Source organism: Eptatretus burgeri, chromosome 11 (genome assembly GCF_056783735.1).
Source record: "Eptatretus burgeri isolate ZD-2024b chromosome 11, Ebu_testis_v1, whole genome shotgun sequence".
Taxonomy (NCBI): Eukaryota; Metazoa; Chordata; class Myxini; order Myxiniformes; family Myxinidae; genus Eptatretus; species Eptatretus burgeri.
Window position 1 is genome coordinate 96,925,331 of NC_140971.1, and position 20,779 is coordinate 96,946,109.

The 20,779-nt window shown below is 45.6% G+C and overlaps 1 protein-coding gene across 6 annotated transcripts in view; it reads right to left on the minus strand.

The window, feature by feature from the left end:
- The window catches only part of DNAI1 (dynein axonemal intermediate chain 1), a 106,107-nt gene that overhangs the window by 68,400 nt on the left and 16,928 nt on the right, over nucleotides 1–20,779 (minus strand). For 5 of the 6 annotated variants that reach the window (XR_015049608.1, XM_085847548.1, XM_085847544.1 and 2 more), the window contains exons 2-5: nucleotides 14,893–14,952; nucleotides 14,010–14,108; nucleotides 12,143–12,223; nucleotides 11,807–11,918 (exon numbers count right to left, since the gene is read on the minus strand). Coding sequence is in view for 4 of the 6 variants with exons in the window: in XM_085847544.1 (XP_085703670.1) it covers nucleotides 11,807–11,918; nucleotides 12,143–12,223; nucleotides 14,010–14,108; nucleotides 14,893–14,952 (352 nt within the window). In the remaining 2 variants the exon portion in view is untranslated. The remainder of the gene's footprint in view (nucleotides 1–11,806; nucleotides 11,919–12,142; nucleotides 12,224–14,009; nucleotides 14,109–14,892; nucleotides 14,953–20,779) is intronic. The other variant, XM_085847549.1, reaches the window with a different exon arrangement.

Here is a 20,779-nt window from a genome sequence, read left to right on the forward strand (position 1 = left end):
AACAAAGACAGACAACCAGACAGGGGTAAAAACATAACCTCCTTCACCTTCAATGGCAGAGGTAATAATCAGAATCACAACAATTTAACACAGGTGGAGGCCAATTCACTTGGTGTGTGATTTTGAACGTAATTGGTTACACCTGTGCTAATTTACAATTTATATTGTTACGGCTGTGGAAATTCGCATGAGACCATAAAGGGCCCTCAGGTGAGATATCTCCATAGGTACGTGTATAGTTAGCCCAAACCCGTTGTATAGAGGGAATTTATGTGATCCATCCGGGCTGCGACGCTTTGAGTTAGTCGTTTTTCTTTCTCTATCTTTTATTTCAAACAAACAGCATCTCAACAACCACGCCATCCCCACCACAGCGCCAACCACACTACAACAACACCACACCACCACCTTCGCCTTTAAGGCCCGGTCACACCTTGACGTTTTAGCCAACGTATGCCCATTTTTAAAAATTTTTTCTAAAACGCTGGCACACGTTGAATACGTTATGGGTAAGTTTTGATAATATTGAGAGCACGCTGAAAAGCATTGCCATACGTCGTTGTACGCTGGCTTTAAACGTTGTACTTTTTGGTTGTTCTCAATTTTTTTCATGCTTGAAATTTCACGACGTATGCCAGCGTATGACTCACACGTTCCGCTACGCTGGCCACAAGTTGTATGCACGGTCTGCGATTGTTGACAGACGTCAACACATGCTACTTGTAAGTTAATCATAAGTTGAGACACGCCGAGGTAATGTTTAGCATACCCGAAACTTATTTCTAACCTATGATTAACGTGTTGTTGGCACGTTACGCGATCGTTGCCACACATCGACAGACGTTACTTTTAAGTTACTCATAGGCTGAAAGACGTCGGTATAATGGATCGTCCTTGCGTCAGCGTCCACGGCCACGGCCAGGACACTTATTTGCAGCATTCTTCAAACTTTTCTTCGGCATGACGAGGATGTTCACACTTCGATGTCTGGCTTGGCTATGATTCCAATTGTCCATCGGCAGCGTCTATTTAAAATAGTCGAGTTTGAGCGTTTTAACACGTTCAGAAGAAACGCTTCAAATTTCAAAACCCCAGCGTCAAAAAACAAAGGCGAGTGACAGCAATTTAAATCGTTCATTGTAAACAATGAAAATAGCTGAGTGGTACCGTTTAAAAGTCGTTGAGTGTAAAAAAATCCAATTGTTGAGCGCAAGCGTCTACTTTCAACAGTGGGGTTTGAGCGATTTAGCACGTTCAATAGAAACGATTAAAATTTCCGAGCGCCAGCGTCAAAAAACAAAGGCGAGTGACGGCAATTTAAATCGTTCATTGTAAACAATGAAAATAGCTGAGTGGTACCATTTAAAAGTCGTTGAGTGTAAAAAAAAATCCAATTGTTGAGCGCAAGCGTCTACTTTCAATAGTGGAGATGCAGCCATTTAAATCGTTGAGTGGCAGCCTATGAATAGCAAACCCTACGTCACCGGCAAAGATAAATTGCCGCACGATATGGATAAGTTAGGCTATCGTTGGGCATAGTTTGTGAACGCCGGCTTCACGATAATTATTCGTTGGTATATCGTATCTATAAGTAATCAAAGCACTCTATGCACATTATTAGTTCATTGTGCATTTGTCCAACCCGTTATGAATAGACCTAAATCGTAAAAACAAGCTATAGCTCATTGTTGAAAAAGCCCCATAAAAAATTAGCCGCGAAGAACTTCGAACAATGGTGAAAAGATGTCTCCTACCCGTGGACACGCGGACGCAAGGAGGATCCATCATAACCCACACCCTCCCCCTCACACTCACCTACTACTGCCAACATGAACAAACTACTACTAATACTAATACTAATACTAATACTAATACTAATACTAATACTGATACTGATACTGCTGACATGGACATCGACTCAAAAAGGACTCGAAAACACTGTTGGGTTCCCCTTTTATGAGCAGCATTTTTATATACCAATTCCCAAAACCGCTGGGAACACGTCTTTATATGGCAGTTGTAAGCTAGAAACATGTTCATTTTTTTTTTTTTTGTCGACCGGAAGACGTCATTGGAACAAGTCTACATACGTCGATGTGTGTTGAGACTACGTAAAGAATTGGTTCAAAGCACGTCAAACATAAGTTAGAAATAAGTTTTGCGTAAAAAAGACATTACCGCGACGTATTTCGACTTATGAGTAGCTTATAAGTAGCGTTTGTGGACGTGTGTAAGCGTCCACATATCGTGTGTACAACTTATCCCCATCGCATGCGGAACGTGTGTCATACGCCAAGTACGTCGTAAAATTTTGAACATGTTCAAAATTTCTTGACGTACTCTACTTACTACGATGTATGATAGTGTACTTTAGCGTTCTACTCACGTATACCAAACTTACTCATACCGTATTTGACGTGCCCCAACGTTTTAGACACATTTTTCTTAGGTCGGCATACGCTGGCAAGATCGCCAAGGTGTGACCGCGATGTTGTCACTTCCATTTCTACGGCAGTTATGATTCGAATCGTTGTGCGTCAGCCTTTTAATAGGCTACGTCACGACATCGTCGGCGATGCGTGCAACGCGCTATGCCTAAGTTAGACTATCGTTGGGCATCGGTTGTGTAGGCCGACAACAGGTTCAGCATTTGTTGGTATAAGTTATCTATAACACAACGAAACGTTCTGTGTCCGTTACCAATGCGTTATACATAAGACCAAGTCGCTATGAATACGTCCGAATCTTTAAAAAAAAACATCAAAAGTTCAACGTAAGCCAGCGTTTTACATACATTTTAATACGTTGCCATTGCTGGCTAAAACGTCAAGGTGTGACCGGGCCTTTACCTTCACAACCTCATCCCACATCATCGCTTCTCTGGCCATTCCCGCACCACCTGTGAACACTGAACGTTGGGCTGTCTCGGGCCCGTTCGGCGATTGGTGCCGAATGCACCGAGCCGCGAGCGCGAATGGCAGCCTTTCCGAGGGGAAAATTCGGATCAGAAATGCTTCACGCCCACTTCCCCTCCATCCAATGGGCGAACGTGAGGCGGCTTGGCCCCGCCTCCAAGCGCGCATAGGTGAAGTCCGTTTATGCAAATATGCGGATCCAGGGAGGTTCACGCCCCTTTTTGCCTGACCAATGGCTGAACAGAGGGTGGCGTGGCCCCGCCTCCAATCGCGTTTTGATCCGCATATTTGCATATCAGCTTCTCCTGAGAGCTATAAAGGTGCGAGCGGAAGGCGACTCAGGGGCTTGAGTTGAGGTCGGAGGAGAGTGTGGAACTGGAAGGAGAGTGTGTCGTCGAGGAGTTGCTTTTGGAGACAAGGAGCGCCGCGTTGGTGGAGTTGAGTCGAGTGCGCGGTGGAGCTGCGGGCGGCTGGTCGGGACAGGGGAGCTCGGGTCTGAGGCCAGGAGGACGGCAGTCGGCGAAGAAGGCTGCGGTGTGGGGGATCGCTCATCTCGTCGAGGGACCCAATTCAGCCAGCCACTCCCCGCCCCCTGGGCATCAACAATTTCCCCTTGCCCCGCGCTGAGATAGTGCAAAAGGGGGCCCCGTTCCTCCCCCACCCAAAACGTGGTGCCAACAAGCACGCCAGGGGCCCGGAGTCGGGGCACAGCAGCGCGGACACTTCGCGGCTTGCCCGCCAACGCGTCACGAGGACGCGGGTAAGACCTCTCCGGTCTCGCAGACCTAGCCGCTCCTTTAGGTCCCGTGCACATTTGGCCTACGGGCCTGTCTGCCTCCTTGTCTGTGAGGGTGGCTTCTTTCTTTTGCTTTTGTGTAAATGTGTGTTGGCGCCGTCTGTGAAGTAAAACTGTGTTAGAGTTGTCGTGTGTACGTGTTAGTCGGTTATATTACCTTTGCTTTTTGTGCATAATTGTATAGCTGTAAATATGTGCCTTCCGTGCTTGTTTGTGTGTGCGTGTGAATAAAATGCTTGCTTGTTGAACTGTTCCCGCTCTGCTTCGTCTCCTTTCTTTTAATTGACTCTCCATCCTGCTTCACATAAGGGGTTCGTAGTGGGTGCAACATCCCGGTAATTAATCGGAACCGTCAAGGCCGACGATAACACCGCTCGGTTATCACTGTCACACGGAACGGACCGCTGAAGCGGTTCGTGTCCGGAGTCGGCCTGTGGCGTGGTACGATCTCCGGGTCGACCATTCGCGCAGGTACTTAGGTAGATCGAATTTGGTGAGCAACCCTATCCTGCGTGGGTGGGCAATTGGCACGATCGTGGTGAGGTTAAACCCCCACCCGTGACTAGCTTCCGGCGTTGTTCCGAGAGGGTCACGACAGAATTGTCTGTCCGGTGGGCGACGTGCCGCGATTCGAGTTACTTGGCCATTCGCACGCCGGCGGGCGCGAATTCGCAACAATATTATTTGGGGGGAGGGGAGTGGACATTTATTCAACCAAGACATCGTTTTGTATATTTCATTAATTTACTGAAATTTGTAGAATTTGTTTTTCACTTGGAAGTTGTAGGTTACGATGTGTAAATAAAGGTTGGAAAAAGTCTGATTTAATGCAATTTAATTCCAGGTTAAAAGGTAACAAAAGGTGAAAATGTTGAAAAGGGGTGGAGAATTTCTCTCGGCACTGTGAATAAGTCTCCCCGATAGCAAATAAATTTTTATTTCTCGAACATTCATTGGGACCAGAAAGGGACAAAGCAATTCTCGCTCTTGTTTACACCTGTTGTTGCAAGGTTTGTTTCTGCAATTGGCACCCCTAATTTTTAATGGTACCACAGAGTTTCTTAGAGCCTCGGATTAGTTTGCCATTCATTGCTGCTTATTACCATTCTGAAAATTACTACCATTGAGAAAATTACAGGTTTTTGTTGTTTTTTCTTCCTGCGCTCTTAACACCAAATTTCCGAACTGTATCAATTTCTGAGCTGTATCTCTGAGCCAGCTGGGAGTTTCGGAACTTATGCATCAATAATATAAATAGAAAATATCCAGGGCTGACCTGTTTTCTGCCTTGACCGAATTTTAAGGTCATGACCTAATTAGACATTTTAACATTTTTCACCATAACTCAACCAAGGTTTGTCTGACTGGAACAACATTGTTTTCCTGAGATAACCCAGAGCAAACCACATTTAAAATTAATGTGCATCATACACCTCCGAGTTAAAGGTCACAGTCTTACCCTCCCCCCCTCCACCCCCAGGAGTATTAAACCACCATTTAGGTTGTCTCCATTTTTTCCTACCAATGTCTGAGGACTTTCGGAATGAAATTTTGCATCAATAATGTGATTATAAATATGCGGGGTTGACATCTTTTTTGACCTCGACCTCATTTTAAAGGTCATGACCCAATTATAGACATTTTAACATTTCCACCAAAACTCAACTAAGGTTTGTCTGATCAGAATGAAATTGCCCTATAGATAGCCTAAAGCAAGGTGCATTTACCACTAATTTACATCATACCCCTCCGGGTTAAAGGTGAAGGTCTTACACTCCCAGGAGTACGAAACCACCATTTACTTTTTTCTCCCCTTTTCTGTCAAATTCCAAGCTGTTTCATGAATGCAGCTGGAACTTTCAGAATGAAATTTTGCATCAGTAATGTGAATAGAAAGTATGCGGGGTTGACATATTTTTTTGACCTTGACCTCATTTTTAAGTCCGTGACCCAATTATAGACATTATAACATTTTTCACCAAAATTTGACTGAAGTTTGTCTGATCGGAACTGAATTTCCTTCCCTGGATAGCCAACAGCAAGGTGCGGTTATGCTTAATTCACACTATAGCCCGATGAGTTAAAAGTCAAAGTCAAATGACCGTCTGAAAAAAAAATGACGTGTTTTTTAGGTCATCTCTATCATCTCAGTAGAGATGACCTAATAAAGCCAGTCTCAAAGTCTGTCTGCCCGTCCGTACGTCCGTCCACAATCAAACCGAGTGGAGACAAATAACCAATAGTGGAATGGATAGAGGTCATTGAGACATGCACAACGATATAACTTTCAAGGTTGTCCAAGGTCGAGGTCAAGGTCACGAGGCTGTCAAAGTTGCGAAAATCGTCAATTTCAAATCGTATCTCCTCCCTCATTTATCAAGAGAGATCAAATGTTATTAGTGATTCAGATACTATGGACTATTATCTAGAACAACACAAGCCATTTTTTTTGGAAATTTGCCCTCGTTCCGATTTTATAGCCCTTCAAACTTCGCTCTAATTCTTACATGTCCGGTGCTTATTTGAAGTGGTCATCCGGAGGCCGGCACCAATCTCTGAAGATGCTCCGGGTCCTGCGCAAATTTTTGCATATTTTTGCCCCGTATGGGCCGTTCATAAAGTACATACAAAAATGAGGGGGGTTGGTGGTTTAAAGCCCGCGTACAGGCTGCGTACAGGGGTGGGTGGTACGACGGCTGCATACATACTTTATGAAAGTGGTGTCGGACTACATGAAAGCATTTCAGAAGATGAAGGTGAGCCTGTCATCATCGCGAGGGGGAAAAATATCCCCGTTCACAGGAACATTTTCGACGTGATGTTGAATCCGTGGACGTCAATAATTGTTCCATAGTACTGTATTACTGAAGTTAATAATTACTGATGCATTTGAGATAAATCTACAGTTCGTTGTAATCTTCAAGTATTGTGAAGTGATACGAGATGCATATGGGGGTGGGTGAGTGGTCACTATCTGCATACAGAGGGGGTGGGTGGTTTTGAAACCCGGAAGTAGAGCGAACGTACTTTATGAACTGCCCCTATTCCAGTCTGGCACACAGTTACTTTTTGAACTTTTTTGAGTTAGGCAAAAATATGAGTTCTGCCAAGTTGTAATGATCATTACGATCACTGGTTATCGACTCGGATGATCATTTTAGAGAGAGTTCACAACAAGGTCTATCATAATCAGGTCAGGTCAGGTCAGGTATGGGAGCATGTGCCAGAACAGCGCGTCGCTGCGTCCACTTTCTGCCGGTACTCCAGGGGCCTGCGTCTGGCCATCCCCCAGGCAGATGACAGGCCCATCCCCATCTCCTTGAGATGATGGTCAACCTGCTGCAACCACGAGGCACGTGGTCGGCCCACTGGCCTCCTCCACTCACGAGACTCCCTCGCTGAGAGAATCTGGTGAGCAGGATCAGCGTCAGGAAAAGGAGCCACATGTCCATACAGCCGCAACTGATGCTCACAGACTATGCAGGTAACAAATCTCATCCGAGTCTCTCTCAGCAACCGCTCGTTGGACACAAAATCCGACCAGCGATAGCCAAGGATTCTCCGAAGAGACCTGGTACTAAAGGAATTAAGTCTCCGTCTCAGATCCTTGGTCAGAGTCCAAGTCTCGCATCCATAGAGCAAGACTGGAAGTACTAAGGACCTGAAGACTCGGACTTTCGTCCTCCAGCACAGGTACCGGCAGCGCCACACCCCATGATCCAGTGAATCCATGACTCCCCTGGCCCGACCCAGACGCCTATTGACCTCTGACTCACAGCCAGCAGAGACATGAATATCACTGCCAAGGGAAGTGAATCTCTCCACGACCTCAACATCCTCACCACAAACAGACACAGACAGGACAGCAGCATCCAAGATGTCACCGAAAGCCTGGATCTTAGTTTTTACCCAAGAAACCGGTAATCCCAGCGGCTCCGACTCCTCATTTAGCACCTCGAGGGCCCCCAAAAGGACATCTAAAGTCTCCGCAAAGATGACTGCATCATCTGCAAAATGAAGGTCCGAGATCTTGACATTCCCAAACGATGCACCGCAGCTTGATCTCTCCGACATCCTCCAGAAAATCCAGTCCATACAAGTGCTGAAAAGTGTGGGGGCCAGTACACACCCCTGACGAACTCCAGTAACAACTGGAAATAAGTCAGAGATGGTACCACCACACTTCACAGCACTCTCAGTACCAGAGTAGAGTTCAGAGATCAGATCGATCAGTTTTGATGGCACCCCACGAAGACCAAGAATCCTCCAGAGGACATCCCGATTCACTGAATCGAACGCTTTACAGAGATCAACATAGGCTGCAAGCAGCCCCTGCCGAAACTCTCATCTGCGTTCGGTGAGGACACGAAGAGCAAGGATACGGTCAATCGTTGACCTCTTTGTTGTAAAGCCTGACTGCTCTGGACGCTGGTGCTCAAGCAGATGGTGTCGAACCCTATCAAGAATTTTCCGAGCAAAGACCTTGCCCGGCACTGAGAGCAGCGTCACCCCTCGGTAGTTGTTGCAGTCTTGGCGATCACCCTTCCCTTTCCAGAGAGGAACAACAAGGCCCCTCTTCCAATCAGTTGGGATGATGCCTGTGTTCCAGGCAGAGCACCAAACTGCATGCAACGACACGAGTGCAGCATTTCCACCAGCCTTGAGAAGTTCAGCATGGATGCCACAGATCCCTGGAGCTTTGCCCCGTTTCAACGGGTTCACCGCAGCCCGTGTTTCCACAAATGAAGGTGGACCACAGTTGATTTGAGGGTCAGCAACAGGGATTGTAACACCCTTGACGTCCAACTCGGCAGCTGGGGGATCAGCCTGGTACAACCGCTTAAAGTAACCGGCCCAGTGGGCCTTCACTTCAGACTCCTCTGTCAAGAGCCTACCACTCTCTGCTCTAACTGCAGTGCTCCGAGGCATGGGCTTGGATGAACGCAATGCGCGAATTCCCCTGTAAGCGGGACGAGAATCACCTGTCCACAGGTGATGCTCTACCCCCTCACAGATTCCTCGCACATAGGCCTTCTTGTCCACCCTCAGTGCACGTACAGTTTTACGCCTCAGTTCCCTGAACAGCTCAGCTCTGCCATTCAGCCTGGCCCTGCGTCTCTGGTCAATGGTATCCAGTGTCCCTTGAGAGACAAAATTCTTCTTTGCCCTGCGGTGAGTTCCAAGACATCCACCGGCCACATCAAGGACGGTGGTCTTGAAGGCACTCTACAACTCTTCAGGACCGCCCCAAAGCACCCAGACCCCCCAAGTGTCCACTCAGCCTGTTCGCAAACTCCTCAGCTACTCTCTCATCCCTGAGCTTGCCAACATCCAGCCTAGGCTGGGATGGTACCATTCTCCAGGATTTCAGGTGCAGCTTTAGAGTTGCTACAACAAGCCTGTGGTCAGTATTGAGGAACTGAGCGCTCTGGTAGACCCTGCAGTTCTGGATCATCCTCCAACGACCGTCAATGAGGACATGGTCAATCTCCTTTGCCACACCGCCAGCATTGGAATACCAAGTCCAGAGATGAGCTTGTGGGCGCTGAAACCATGAACCAGCCACCCTAAGTCCATGACTTCTTGCAAAGTCAAGGAACTTAGTGCTATTCTGGTTCATAATTCCTGACCCATGGGGACCAACACACACCTCATAGCCATCCCTATCAGTTCCAGTCGATGCATTGAAATCGCCCAAGACTAGAAGTGTATCTCGTCTGGGGCACTGATCAACCACAGACTCGAGCGTGGCGTAGAATGCATCCTTCACGGTGAGATCACTCGCCTCAGTCGGAGCATAAAGAGAGACCAGGGAAATGACACCTAAGGAGTGACGAATCCTTAATCTCATAATACGCTTGTTAACCGGTGTTACCTCAATTATCATTGGGGTCAGCTTATTGGACACAGCTACAGCAACTCCTTGGGTATGGTAACCATCAGAGCGACCAGACCAATAGTAGGTGTAACCACCCACCATTATCTCGCCGCAATCCAGTCTCTGAACCTCAGAGAGAGCTGCAATCCCGATGTCCAAACGCTTGAGCTCAGATAACAGAGACAGGTGATCATCCTCTCTTCGGGATAGGACATTCCAGGCACCCAACCGAAGGGACCGCCTCAGGTTAACCCAAGGAGACCGCCGTCTGGTGGATGACACCTCAGCACCACTCCGACACACTCTCCCGCAATCTGACCCAGGGATGTTACCCCGTGGTTTCCCTCCTATTATCAAAGATTGGGGGTCCCGAAAGCTTTGCCCCAATCCTGTCATCCGGTGAGCTGCCCTGCGAAGGGAAGCTGCGCAGGAGGTACTCCCACGGAGTGGGTTTTCAGATTTTTTTGCCTTTTTGTGTTTTGCGGAATGAAGGGTTTTACGGTGGCTGGAGTGCAAATCCTGCCACCAACCTCCTAATAAAAAAGTAACCCAACTGCAGGAGGACGTCCGCAGACACAGTTGGGCACTATATATGGATGGCCGTTTGCTCACAAGGAGCTGCTCCGCCCATTGACAGATTTTGTTTTTAATCCTGCTGGGTGTCCATATCCAAACACCCTCCTCACCAGAAAATCTGGTGGGGGAGACGGTTTAGTCGCCGACATCCCGACCATGGAACAGGTTACTACAGGTTTACATGGTACCTGTAGCAGGTCGGAGATCTAACCTGACCTGACGTGATCATAATCACGTTCCAGAATTCCCATATTACCGACCATTTAGTGGAACCCCAGGTATCACATAAATTAGCATTAAAGCGCACCTGCTGTTGTCAGGATCACTTATTCAGAAAAGTGTCTCCTTCATAATTTATTTGAAGTGACCGACTGTTCTGGCGATCTGCATTCTACGACCAGATCCACGAGCCATGGAATCGATTATAGATGCCCCTAATTTGATTTTGCTTCTGTCTACCTCTGGCAGAGATGACCGGCACTCCTGCTCAGGGGTATTTTTAACCTCCGCCACCGAAGATGGACGGAGGTTACTGTTTTCACTCCTGTCTGTTTGTTTGTTTGTTTGTTTGTTTGTTTGTGAACAGTATTATGGAAAAACTCCTGGACAGATTTCGACGAAACTTGGTGGGGGGATTAGGTATGGTCCAAGGATCATGCCATTAGATTTTGGACTTGGTCCAAAGTCCAATATGGCCGCTATGGCGGCCATTTTGAAGAAATATTTGAATTTTTTTTTTGCATTTCTGCATGTTTTAATTGATTTCCAACCCCCCCAAAAAAATTTGTTAAAGAAAAAAAAAAACTTAGAAATTTTGCACCTTTTTTTTCAAAAAAAATTCGATTTTATTTTTTGGGGATTTCTACATGCGCGTCAATCTCGTTTAGTTTATTCAATCGTGGTTCAGTAGAGTCTGATCCGTTTTGACCTACAATGAATAGGATATCAGGTTCACTTAAGTGACCCAGCAGTATTGGCGGCGGAGGTTTTGCACTCTACCGAGTGCTCCACCTCTAGTTTCTTTTGTCATCGCTCAATTTTGCCAACGCAGAATTTCAAAGACCGCCTGGCCTTCCAATATATTCTTGCAACGTAATAGTGGATCTGCACAGAAGTTGTGCATCTGATATTTGTTTTGTGTCCTTGACCTACTTTTTTCCGATGATGACCCAATTAACAAACAAACACCTTTTTGATCATAACTTGAATAATTTTCCTGATTTTCATAAGTTTTGTGGATCTATTGTAGATGGGCCACATTTTCTTCATTTGCAATCTATTTCTAAATGTTGAAGGTCAAGGTCACATGGTGGTCCAACAAAAATGGCCATCATTTGAACACAAGTCAAGGGTAAGTTGCGGGCGATCGCAAATATCTAGTTTTTATTTGGTACAGTATATAACTAAACAGTAGCATTTACTTTAAAGCAATGTGTAGTTTGTAACACACAAATGTCTTGTTGATAAAGCTATACACAGTATGTATTTCAATTTAAATTGGATAAACAAAGATTTGGGTGGGACATTGTTAAAACATTTGATTACTTTGGGGATGGAAAACATTTATCACTCTCAGGTTTATCTTTACTTTGCTCATCACTGAATTGTAAAACCCTTTGGCTGTCTGTCAGTATACCTTACCTTTGGATCTCCGTTGTGGTACTGAATTAGACCCTTTAAAAATCAGATCTCCTTCCAGAATAAAGTGCACAGCCAACTGGTCAACTTTGCTGTTAACTTTGAATGCTTGTTCCTGCACACACAATAAGGCTGTGAAATGTACCCCAATCTTACTTTTTCTATCATTTGACTTGACCATGCAAATGATACTGCATTATATAGTACTACAGAGCAAAGTGCCTCTATCTTTGAGCCAAATGTATACTGACCAAAAAAATGTGGCATTCAGAATAAGGGACATTGGAATTATCACATTGGAATATAGCTCAAAAATCTTGTTCGTGCATTCATCCATACATGGTAGCTGTAGTAAATAATATTCCTTGGAGCTTGTGGATTGTTTGCTGTCAATGTGCGGGTAATATCTTCATTCAGCTCCTGCCAGAGACAAAGGGACAAAATGAGGGAATACTTAATGATTGAGCATCGTACTCTTACAACGATATGATGTTGGGAATTATTACTACTCCAACTACTGCTATGATTGTGAGAGGCAATCAAAACAAATATCAAGAGTCACGGTTGTGGCTAAAGCCAAGTTATTCCAATACCTGCAATGTAGTTTATTGATGAATAGGAATTGTTCAATACCTTGAATGGAATCAATAACTCCAGAAAATCTAGATCCCATTAACTTCACTTGTTTCCTCGACTATTGCCATTGTTGCCATGAATTTAATTTAACTTAACATGCAGATCCATTATTATAACTAACTTTTACATGACTTATGTGAATACATTTACATAAAAAGAGGGATAAATTAATTATAATTATTGCAGTACTGTACTTATTTAATATGAACATATAACTTGCTTCACTTTAGAACCTTCGAAAAAACGGGGGACAAGTTCATCATGATTGTATCTCGTTTCATTATGAATATCAAATATAACTTGGCCTTTTAAAATACAGTATCATATTTTTTTTATAACACTGAACTCTTTGGCCAATAAAATTTTAATAACTGGCAATGGTTTTCATCCATTTTTCATGTAATTTTATGAGGTGACATTTCAGTCGATTGAATATATTGTGATAGATGTCGCCTCTGGATAATTCCAAAGAGATCACCGTATCTTCAAAGACCACGAACACTGTCCGGGCCGCTCAATTCTGGCCAGCTCCCCATGCCCAGCAATGCGTTACCGTTACCGGTGAGGTGATCACATGGATTGAGTATTATGCCAGCAGCTACGTCGCCGCTCTTAATTGGCTAAGCAAACCAACATTATTCGCCGCTTCCTGTGATCTATAAGCCAATCTAAATATGACCAATCAACCCCTCAGTTGCCTTCTGCTGCCAACAAAACAGGCAGCAGTCAGAACACAAATTCTTGTGAAACAAGGCTTCACGAAGCTAATGCACATACTTCCAGAGAAGGCAATTCAAAAGCATGTATTTACAGAGCACATATATATTTTCCCTTATTCCGTAAGCGAACATTTACACCATTGGATGCCTTATACTGTCAATTATCACTCACACATTAACATTGGAACTAATCATGCATCTGACATTGCAGGGACAGATGAGCAAAGGGGCAAGATGGAGATAAAGAAAGAGGAAAATGGGAACGTGTCTAGCCCCTGCACACGTTGCGCTAACCCCGTTGAGTTAGTACCGCCCAATAGCAGGAGTGTAACAAACTAGGAGTGCAGAGAGTTTTAGCACAGATGTTCCACTGGTCCGTACCCCCCCCCCCACTATTCTCCACTCTGGTCCTTCTCTCCATGCCGCCAACGTACCATGCCACTCCGCACGCCCGCTGATGATATCCGTTGGTGGCATGAACTTTGTGCGGATTTTGGCGGAACCGCTCAGCATTGATGAGATGAAAGGGTCCAACAACGAAGCCAGATAGTGGGAGTGTAGCAAACAGGAGTGAAGGGAGTAAACAGCTGAGTGCAGGGAGTAAATGGCTAAGAAGTGTATTTTGTGCACTATATGATGTTGGAAATGGATGCAGACCAGAGTGCAGAAGCAGAAACTTACATGAACATCATAAACTTAACAAAACAAAATATACGGAATAACTTGCACTATGAGGGTATCCCCTTGAAGCCAGAATCATGACAACATAATAGAGGGTTGTGCATGAAGAGTTAATTGCATTAGAAAAATCTTTTGAACAATAAAATAGGATTAATAATTAAACAACATACTTCAGACGTCAGCACCAGCTGGTCAGGTGGTTTGAAGCAGGTCTTCTCTTGTGGCCACTCCCGAGTTACTGCATGTCCCTCTTCCATATCATTGTCTATCTATACAAGCACAAGCAATATACAATTGAACCCACTCCCCAAATTGATACGCAGCTCTTATCTTCCTGCAGAATGGTAGTGATAGTGTCCAAGATGCCCCACACAAGAGTATGGGATGTTTATGACAAGTTGATTTGTCACAAACAATGGCAGCACTAAGACAACAGCAGTAAGCACAAAGCAGCACGAAGCACAAAGCAAGATGATGTCACCAAGCACTAAGCAAGACGACAACACCAAGCACTAAGCAAGATGACGACACTAAGCACGAAGCAAGATGACGAAACTAAGCACTAAGCAAGATGACGACACCAAGCACGAAGCAAGATGACGACACTAAGCACTAAGCAAGGTGATGACACATTTCATTCCATTCCATTGGGACCAGACTCTGCAGAGTGTTAGTGCTGCCTCAGCAGTCTCCTTGGCTATTGGGCACAATCCTGGACGGGTCGCCACTCCGACACAGATGACGACACGAAGCGCTAAGATTGCAGAACTATCATTGATACTACAGAGGAATCCACTCCATTGCTGAAGTGTAGAAATTCTCATTGAAATTGAACCCACACCTCCGAGGGCAATGTAACCTGGTGTTACACCACCAACCTGCTCTTACTGCAGGAGTCCCTCGTAAAAGGACATCATGAAAACTGCAGCACCAGCTCCCAATTCCGCTCAGCTATTGTGTGCAATCATCGGGTATGGCCGTATGGCAGACATTTAAAAGACAAGGATACTTTACCATTGTATCATCAGTATCAAGATGCTATCGTATACGTACCTTTGTCTGCATTGATTGTATGGCTCTGGTTTTCTTTGTCTTTGGTATAATTCCAGTGGGCTGAAATACACACACACACACACACACACACACACACACACACACACACACACACACACACACACACACACACACACACACACACACACACACACACTGGATGGAACTCTTAGAACGGATAAGAAATAAATGACATTTTCATCTCATTGATACCATTTGTGTTGGTTGCATCAATAAGTGTAAGAAACACAAACGACGACAAAAAAAGGTAAAACAGTGAAGCATTTTCCTGCAGTAAATGAAGTGATGATTTTAAAAATGTAATTCTTCAATGTCTCTGCGTAGTCATCTACAATTGATTTTAATTCAAGTACAGAATAAGTGGATTATTGTGTTGTCTGTGGGGTGCCCAAAACCGTGGGGTGCCACCAAAACATGGCATTATCAGTGGCCAAAAGTGAAAAGTGAGAGAATTAATTTGGTAAAATCTCATACATCTCCCTGTGCACAATTCACACCTTGGGCCCTTATTGAAACATCTGTTAATAGTATCGAAGCACGCTTGGAAACGAATAGTAGCACCCGTGTTGCATTCTTGATGATTGCATGAACCATGACGAAGCAAGGTGATGACACACAGGTGTTGAAACCCTAACATCCATACTTTTGTGAATGGGCATTTGTCGACCAAGTATAATGGATGGAGAATAACTAGAGTCACAGGTCAAGTAAGATTAGATCTATGGCTTGCTCCAGGTACTATGTAAACCTGTAATAATCTGTTTCATGGTCGGGTTATCGGCGACGAAACTGTCTTCCCCAACCAGGTTTTCTGGTGAGGAGGGTGTATGATATGGACACCCATCAGGATTAAAAACAAAACCTGTCAAAGGGTGGAGGAGCTCGTTGTGAGCCAACGGCCATCCATATCTAGTGCCGAACAGTGTCTGCGAACATCCTCCTGCAGTTGGGTTACTTTTTTTGGAGGTTGTGGCAGGATTTGCACTCCAGCCACCGAAAAACACTTCATTATGCAAAACCCACAAACACAAAAATCTGAAACCCCACTCTGTGGGAGTCCCTCTTGTGCAGCTGCCCTCTGCAGGGCAGCTCACCGGATGACAGGGTTGGGGAAAAACCTTCGTGACCCCCATTCCTTGATGATAGAAGGAAAACTATGGGGTAAACCTCCAGGGTCAGATTGTGGTGGTGTGTGGTGAAGTGGTGCTGAGGTGTCGTCCACCAGACGGCGGTCTCCTTGGGTTAACCTGAGGCGGTCCCTTCGGGTGGGTGCCTGCAATGTCCCATCTCGAAGAGAGGATAATCACCTATCTCTGTTATCATCTGAGCTCAAGCGTTTGGACATCGGTATTGCAGCACTCTCTGAGGTTCGGAGACCGAAGAGTGGCGAGATCATGGCGGGTGGGTACACCTACTATTGGTCTGGTCGCTCTGATGGTTACCATGCCCAAGGAGTTGCTGTAGCTGTGTCCAAAAAGCTGACTCCAATGATAATTGAGGTAACACCGGTTAATGAGCGAGACTTAGGATTCGTCACTCCTTGGGTGTCATTTCCCTGGTCTCTGTGTATGCTCCGACTGAGGTGAGTGATCTCACCGTGAGGGACGCATTCTATGCTGCGCTCGAGTCTGTGGTTGATCAGTGCCCCAGGCGAGATACTCTTCTGGTCTTGGGGGATTTCAATGAATCGACTGTAACTGATAGGGATGGTTATGAGACATGTGTTGGTCCCATGGGTCTGCAACTGTGAACCAGAATAGCACTAAATTCCTTGACTTTGCAAGAAATCATGGACTTAGGGTGGCTGGTTCATGGTATCAGTGCCCACAGGCTCATCCCTAGACTTGGTATTCCAACACAGGTGGTGTGGCAAAGGAGATTCACCATGTCCTCGTTGATAGTCGCTGGAGGATGTTCCAGAACTGCGGGGTTTACGTGAGTGCCCAGTTCCTCAATACCGACAACAGGCTTGTGATAGCAAATCTTAAGCTGCAGCTGAAATCCAGGAGAATGGCACCATCCTAGCCGAGGATGGATGTTGGCAAGCTCAAGGATGAGAGGGTATCTGAGGAGTTTACAACAGCCTGAGTGGGGATTGGGGGGTCTGGATGCTTTCTGGAATCCTGAAGAGTTGTGGAGTGCCTTCAAGACCACCGTCCTTTATGTTGCCGATGGATGTCATGGAACTCACCGAAAGGCGAAGAAGAATTTTGTCTTAAGGGACACTGGATACCATTGACCAGAGTCACAGGGCCAGGCTTCTTGACAGAGCTGAGCTGTTCAGGGAGCTGAGGCATAAAACTACATGCGCTAAGGGTGGACAAGGAGGCCTATGTGCAAGGATTCTGTGAGGGGGTAGAGCAAGGGATTCTCGTCCTGCTTCCAGGGGAATTTGCGCATTGCGGTCCTCCAAGCCCGTCCCTTGGTGTACTGCAGTTAGAGCAGAGGGTAGGGCGCTCTTGATAGAGGAATCCGAGAGTGAAGGCCCGCTGGGCCGGTTACTTTGAGCGGCTGTACCAGTCTGATCCACCAGCTGTATAGTTTGATGTCAGGGGTGTTACTATCCCTGGTGCTGACCCTCCAATCAAATGCGATCCACCTTCTTTTGTGGAAACACAGGCTGTGGTAAACAGAATGAAATGGGATAAAGCTCTTGGGATCTGTGACATCCATGCTGAACTTCTCAAAGCTGGTGGAAATTCTGTACTCATGTCGTAGCATGCAGTTCTGTGCTCTGCTTGGAACACAGGTATCATCCCAACTGACTGGAAGAGGGGCCTTCTTGTCCCTCTCTGGAAAGGGAAGGGTGATCACCAGGACTGTAACAACTCCCGAGGGGTGACGCTGCTCTCAGTGCCAGTCAAGGTCTTTGCTCAGATCAATATTGATAGGGTTCGCCACCATCTGCTTGAGCACCATTGTCCAGAGCAGTCAGGCTTTACACCAAAGAGGTCAACGATTGATCTTATTCTTGCTCTTCGGGTCCTCACTGAACGCAGATGACAGTTTCAGCAGGGGCTGCTTGCAGCTTATGTTGATCTCTGCAAAGCGTTCTATTCAGGGAATCAGGATTCCCTCTGGAGGATTCTTGGTCTTCCTGGGGTGACACCAAAACCGATCGATTTGATGTCTGAACTATACTCTGGTACTGAGAGTGCTGTGATATGCGAAGATCACATGTCCGACTTATTTCCAGTTACTGCTGGGTTTTTTTTTTAGGTGTGTACAGTCTCCCACACTTTTAATTGCTTTTATAGACTGGATTCTGGGGAGGATGTCAGAGAGATCAAGCTGTGGTGCATCGTTTGGGAATGTCAAGATCTCTGTCCTTGATTTCGCAGATGATACAGTCATCTTTGCGGAGACTCTGGATATCCTTTTGGGGGCCCTCGAGGTGTTGTTTGAGGAGTCGGAGCCGCTGGGATTACGGGCTTCCTGGGTCAAAACTAAGATCCAGGTTTTCAATGACATCTTGGATGCTGCTATCTTGTCTGTGCCTGTTTGTGGCGAGGACGTCGAGGTCACAGAGAGATTCACTTACCTTGTTAGTATTGATATTCATGTGTCTGCTGGCTGAGCCAGAGGTCACTAGACATCTGGGTCGGACCTGGGGAGCCATGGATTCAGTGGATCATGGGGTGTGGTGCTGTCGGTTCCAATGTGGGAGGATGAAATTCTGAGTCATCAGGTCCTTGGTGCTTCCAGTCTTGCTCTATGGTTGTGAGACTTGGACTCTGACCAGGGATATGAGATGGAGACTTGATTCCTTTGGTACCAGGTCTCTTTGGAGAATCCTTGGCTATCGCTGGTCGGACTTTGTGTCCATCGAGTGGTTGCTGAGAGAGACTCAAATGAGAATTGTTACCCGCATAGTCCGTGAGCATCATATGCGGCTGTATGGACATGAGGCTTGTTTTCCTGACGCTGATCCAGCTCAACAGATTCTCTCAGCGAGGGAACCTCGTGAGTGGAGGAGACCAATGGGCCGACCACGTGTCTCGTGGTTGCAGCAGGTTATTTGGCATTTCAAGGAGATGGGGATGGGCCAGGCATATGCCTGGAGGATTGCCAGACGGAGGCCCCGGAGTATCGGCGGAAAGTGGATGCAGCGACGTGCTGCTCTGGCGCATGTTCCCATACTGACCTGACCTCTTGCAAAGCCCAACTGCATACCCCATTTTGGGCCCACAGTAATGCATTCAGTGAAAGTTCTCAGCCTATTGGGGAATACCGAAACAAACTACCATGGTTCACTCGCTACAAAGAGGGCCAGGCAAGTACTGGTGTCTCTGTGGATCATAATGGATGTGCAACACCATGTGCAGCATGCTTATGGCAAACCGCTGAACCTCTTTGAAGAAGTTCCATGTTTTGACTGGGACCCCTCAACTCACCTTCTCAAAGAAGCACGTACGAAGCACTTACAAGTTGCAGAAAAGACTCAGGATCACAGGAGTAAAAATAGGGCCAATACACCTGGGCGCTCACCTGATAGAATAATGATACTGAGGACGATCAATGTGGGACAGAAGCAGCAAAATGTACCAATGAACCAATGTTATCGGAAGTACCTATTTTGGGGGACAACCCACTCCCCCCCCCCATAAACATAAATGCCCTTTGACCCCGATCCTCTAAATAGCGTGAACAAACTTTGGTACATCACGGATGAAGAAGGTTGTGGTCAAGTTTCAACGAAATTGTGTGTGTGGTTTCAGAGAAGAAAGCAAATACATATTTTTGGGGGAAACTACCCCATACACCCCTTTCCAACCCAATTGTTTTTGTAATGGTGTGAACATCTTCGGTACATCACGGATGATGAAGGTTGTAGTCAAGTTTCATCGAAATTGTGTGTGTAGTTTCGGAGAAGAAAGCAAATACATATTTTGGGGGGCAACCCCCCCTACAAACTGCCTCCGTAGACCCCCTCCGGCCCTGATTTTTTTTAATACCATAAAAAAAACTTTGGTACATACAGGGTGATGAAGGTTGTGGTAAAGTTTCATCAAAATTTCATGTGTAGTTTCAGAGAAGAAGTTGCAAGTATTTGTGGACGGACGGACTGACGGACGGATGATGCGCCATCCCATCAGCTACCCGGAGCTAAAAACTGCCTCAGAACAGATTCCCAATAAATGAAAACTTTCTTCTTCTCTTTTGCTTTTCATCAATAAATGAAAACATCTGAGACGTTCATGATTAGTATTGGGAGTATGAGCATTGAGCATGATGCACTTTTACGTTCGAGTTCCTTTTCCAAAGAACTTGAACGCACGGTGAAGCCATCAGGCCCAGCAAAGCCTGTGAGGTGGTTGCCAACATATGGTTGTTCGTGCTCTGTCCTGGCTTGTAGCAAGGTATTATGTACACATTTAGGACACGGGGGACCAAAAAATGAAAGTCATTGTATGATTAAGTTTTGCATATCATTTGTTAGCCAACATCATGGGGATTCAGGATCTATTTTGGGCAGAGCTAAATTCTTCCTCTTTCTATTGCTCTGACAGGGTCAAAGTTGGTTATCAATTATCTGTATCAAGGAACCACTCATATCATTCTAAAATTGGTCTGTTGGCTTAGATATGTATTATACACTAATTGGAAACCACATATATGGAGAATATTTGGTTTACCTGATATTTGACCTTAAGCAAAGAGGTCAAGGTCATATGAAATTAACAAATTGATCAAATTGATCAGTGTTCACTCAGGTCATAAATATATATATGTACATAAACTTAACCATAGAAATACATGCTGTGATGAACCAAACTAACATCTTAGGATTAAAAGTGCAGATTTCTTTAAAACGATACGTACTTCCTTACGACCTTTGATGTTCTGTATACTGAACACAAACTGG